General features: G+C 59.7%; 1 protein-coding gene across 1 annotated transcript; it reads right to left on the bottom strand.

Annotated features, from left to right (window-relative positions):
• Positions 1-384: 384 nt before the first annotated feature.
• LOC127751787 (CLIP domain-containing serine protease HP8-like) lies at positions 385-4290 on the bottom strand. The gene is made up of 7 exons (XM_052275849.1): positions 4074-4290; positions 2223-2524; positions 1894-2140; positions 1715-1811; positions 1416-1627; positions 1181-1282; positions 385-1084 (listed from the first exon to the last, which is right to left on the bottom strand). The coding sequence occupies exons 1-7, from the start codon at positions 4156-4158 to the stop codon at positions 753-755; spliced, it is 1377 nt and encodes a 458-aa protein (XP_052131809.1). The 5' UTR covers positions 4159-4290; the 3' UTR covers positions 385-752.
• Between the last annotated feature and the right edge of the window lie 306 nt (positions 4291-4596).

Here is a 4596-nt window from a genome sequence, read left to right as displayed (position 1 = left end):
ATTTGTTAATACAAGATAAAGAGGATGACAGTAATGTTGTTTGTTTTAAGAACAGCATCAAAAGCCCTTCGATGATCATGTGAAATCATTGTGAAATACACTAAAATATTTACATGGTGAAAACAAAACTTATTTAAAAATTGACATGACACGATAAAACCTAACTTAAAGCTTAGACCACTACTAATTGACAGTCGGATTTCGAATAGTATAAAAGTGTTCGGTGATGCGCGCCAGCCCGAGCCACGGCTAGCGCCTGGCCATCTTTATCTGGCTGTTCGTTGTTTTGATTGATTTGCCGGGTTTCCCGATGATGGGATGAAGCGCGGCCGACGCCGACACGATAATTAAGGGGTCACCAGATTATCACACACAAAAAAAAAATTAAAAGAGGGAGATTTTTTTATAATACTACGTGGCCCGTTCGCCGCGCATTTTCTACAAAATGGCACACGCGGAATAAATCCACTTTTTGCGTTTGCAAGTTCAGGGCCCGGCGGAACTTCGCTAAAAAGATGCAACGGACGGCGAGTTATTATTTGTAAGAACCTGTTCCAACTACCGGCCTGCCCGGCCGGCGAGCTTCTTGGGCCGAGGTTGCCAGTCCGTTCCTCCGCTAGTGTTTCAGATCACAGCCGTACAGTTTGCGGCGTTGCCGCCGCCATCACCGGGGTCACGTGACGGTGGGCAGGTCCACGGCCAAGGCCAGGGCCCCGGCCCGCCGGAGGTCACCGTCAGCAGAAGCGCCAGCCTCAGGCGTGGATTGTGTCCAGGATCCAGGGCACGAAGTGGGTGACGCGCGTATAGACGCCCGGCCACCCCTGCATGCCGCACTTGACCGGCCCGAAGGCCACGATGCCGCTGACGTGCCACACCGTCTTGGGGAAGTCGCCGTCGTTCACGACCTCCACGCTCATGAGCGGGCCGCCGCTGTCGCCGTTGCACGAGTCCTGGCCCTTCTCGCCGCCCGCGCACAGCTGGGACTTGTCGTTGAGGTCCACCGAGGCCTGGCTGTACACGGAGGAGCAGTCCGCCCGCGACACCACGGGCACGGCCAGCTTGAGCTTCACGTCGCTCTCGGACCCTGAGCAACAGAGGACGCAACACGTTAGCGACGACCAGGGCTGCTGGGGGACTTATTTCCGCAAACCATATTCTCTACCCGCTGAGTACTACTTACGAGTTTCAGTCTTGCCCCAGCCGGCAACCCACAGCTTCTTCCCAACGTACGACTTGGTCTTCTGCTCATTCGACACAGGTACGCAGATTGGCTGGATCCACTCTGTAGAAAGTCACATGTGTTGTTAATCTCGTTGAGAATTGATCCATTTTCAATGTCATACAAACTATTGTTGAGGCCCTCGACAGTGATCTGACGGACGGAGCCGATCGTGACCGTGCTGCCGTGCACTCACCGGTAAACTCCACGTCCCTGGACAGGCGGAGCAGCGCGATGTCGTTGTAGTGGTTGGGGTCCCGCTTATTGTACTCGGGGTACGCGATGTCCCGCTCGACGGGGACGTCGACGGCGCGGGCGGCACAGATTTGGTTCTGATTTTCGCTCAGGATGTCCGTTTTGCAGTCGGGAGAGGTCTTGGTGTCGTGCTCGCCGAGACGCACGCTCACGCTGTTGGGGAGGGAGGGGGTAAGTTTTATAGCCCAGACTAACCTGTTGCATGTCATATCACCGCGCCAGAGGACGCGTGTTACTTACAGTTTGACGGAGTCGTCGGCGACACAGTGGGCCGCGGTCAGGACGTATCTCTTGCTGATAAGCACTCCGCCGCAGTAGAAGCCGAGGGAGCCTCGAGCTGCAGACACACAACATTGCACATGATCGCCCTGGACAAGGACACGAACTGGTCTGCGGACCTCGGCACGTCCGGTACTCACGGTTCCTGTACTGCAGCAGCGCCATCCAAGGGAACTCTCCGAGGTCCGTCTCGTTGCCGCCGAAGATCCTCTCGCTGGTCTGGATGCCGCAGTCACCCGTCGGCAGCAGGTGCATGTTGCGGTGGGAGACGCCGTCGGTCGGCCTCGTCGGCGGGCGCGGCGCGGGCGGCGTGGGCCGCGGCTGGGGCTGCGGCCGGGGCGGGTGCGGCCGGTTGGGCACGCGGTCCACCGTCTTGGGGCAGCACACCTGGAACACGAGAGACGAGAGGGTTGACTCGCCGCCCGTCGATGCGCATTGCGCAAGGTGTAGGCGTAGGCGGGCCACTCACCAGCGGGATGTTGGCCTGGAAGCCGCACTGGCTGTTGCGGAGAAAGGCCACGTTCTCGTTGGACACGGGCTTGTTCCTGAGCAGCGCCACCAGCGGCGGGCAGTGCGTCACGGGGATGCACGCCCCCGACTTGTCGTCCGGCGTCTGGCACGCCTCGCCCGTCCTGGCGCTGAGCTGACGGGGGTGGGCGCCGCCGCCGTGGCGGTGGGCGTCCCACGCGCGCCCGCGCTCCCCCAGCGAGGGCACGTCGGCGGCCGGGGCCGGGGGGTCGTCGGCGGGGATCGAGAAGCCGTCGTTTTCGGCTGCAACAGAGGAGGCAGACACGGTGTTGGCGCGGACGGGGACGCCACCGCCGGGTAGGCAACCGCCAGTGTCGGCGCGTCGATTGGGTTGCCTACCCAGGTGCGTCAGGCGCCATACCGAGGGTGGGACTCTGCGCCAGCGAGAGAACCGATTGTGCCCCCCCTCCCCTTCCCCCATTCCAGTTTCTTCACCCGCCCGACAGTGTGCGATGTTCTGGTCGATGTCGGAACGTGACGGTGATTGTGGAAGGCCACGGGGAGGCGGTGGAGAGGGGGGGGGGAGAAAAGCTGCTGCGGACGCTCCACTCACTCATCTCATACCGCGAGCTCTTGGTTTTCCCCGGGAACGTTTCCTTCTAATTGCTGTTTACATTCGTACGTAGCCACTACTCTCTTACATATAATTTATTTTTAGATCTGAAGCTAGATACCTCAACGGCGTGGACTTTCCTAAAATATTTGAGAAACGGTGAATTATTACATACCGGACAAACTCTGTACCAGGATGTTCGCAAAGACATAGTTCCTGATCTCGTTCTTGATCGTGAAATATGTTTTTGCGTAAAAACGTCGTTATTTTACTCCAAAGTGTCAGCACACCCACTATCCACCAGCACCGCCAGTCAGCGTTATGGCCCGCAATCCTATCCGGTCAGACGAGATCTGATCTCGCTTCGCTTCATACTCGGATGTCACCTTGAACCCACGATGAACCACGTCTTACCTCCGTCTGAAATCCGCAGATATCGCTTCCCGCGTCTTTTTGCGAAGTCGCGGAGGGGGGGGGGGCAAGGTAATACTCCATGTTGACGTCAAAACCACGCATGACGTCAGCGTGCATGCCTGTACGCATCACGTTGACAAACCTGCCTTATTCCAAGGTGAAATTACGACACACTCTTTATACTTTCTTTTTAGCTTGGATATCCCCAAGGACGACGTCCTGGTTGCACTCCACTCCCCTTTGTCTTCCAGCAGACTGATTCCGAAGAGCGCTCAAGGGGCGCTGCCCTAGGAGTGCGACAAGGACGGAGCTATATGGGAGGCATATGAGAGCGCTCTTCGGAATCAGTCGCCAGAGCCTTCCTACGGGCGCGGAGGAACGCACAGCGTAACCGCGCAGCAAACAAAGCCAAAGTATCACGTGAAATGATGAAAAACACGAAATTTCAGAGCTGGTGCTGGTCTCAGAATAATGCGACTCACAAAACGCTTTCCCACTGTTTGTTTTGTTTTCTTTATTCTGTGGTGATATGTGGAACGCGCCGGCCCTGGTGTGGACTCCCCCTCTCTCTCTCCTTGGCCCTCCCCTCGAGATAGATAGCGACGGACGGACCCAAACACATCGCGCCACCCGCAGTCATCCCCGCGGCGCAGCGCGGCACAGCCCCTCCACGGCGTCACCCTCCACCTCGCGCGTCCCACAACCCTCCAGACCTCGGCGTCCCGCTCGAGGAGAGGAGAGGTGGGTAGCGCAAAAAGTTTCTTGAGCACAACAAGGTGCTTGGGGCTCGCTGTCGACCCGGCCCGGCCCGAGACCACCGCTTACCTCCTTGGGCGACGACGCCGTGGGCGACGAGGGCCAGGGCGGCGACGGCGACGAGCAGCATCCTCCTCGTCGTGGACGTCGTCATTGCGGCGTGTGTCGTGTGGCGGTGAGCGGCGCCGTGCGATGTGCGGCCCGGGCGGTGCGAGTCGGCACTGTGAGCGGAGCCAGAGTCGCCAGCTTCAGGCCGGCCTCCGGGCCGCAGAGGCCCGGCCAGCGAGCGCGTGGCAGACTCGCCCGGCCGCCGCGGCCGCCGCGCCCCCCGCACGGGCAGCACGACCAGCACCAGGGCCACGGGGCAGGGCGGGGGCAGGGAGGGAACACGGCGGGCTGGACGCCGTCGCCGCCGCCATGTCCCCGAAAAGGGGAGCAGTTCGCGTTTGTACTGATGTTGATGTTGTGACGTCGATACGGGGTCAGGGACACCCGGCGGGAGATAAAGGGTTACTGATTGCACCGGGGAGCCCTGGTGGGCTGCTCCGGGTACTGCCCGGTGCCCCTACCGCCCCACCATCCGCACCCGCCC

This window comes from Frankliniella occidentalis, unplaced genomic scaffold (assembly GCF_000697945.3).
Source record: "Frankliniella occidentalis isolate FOCC.00 unplaced genomic scaffold, Focc_3.1 Scaffold1031, whole genome shotgun sequence".
NCBI lineage: Eukaryota > Metazoa > Arthropoda > Insecta > Thysanoptera > Thripidae > Frankliniella > Frankliniella occidentalis.
This window is presented reverse-complemented; position numbering and strand designations above follow the sequence as displayed.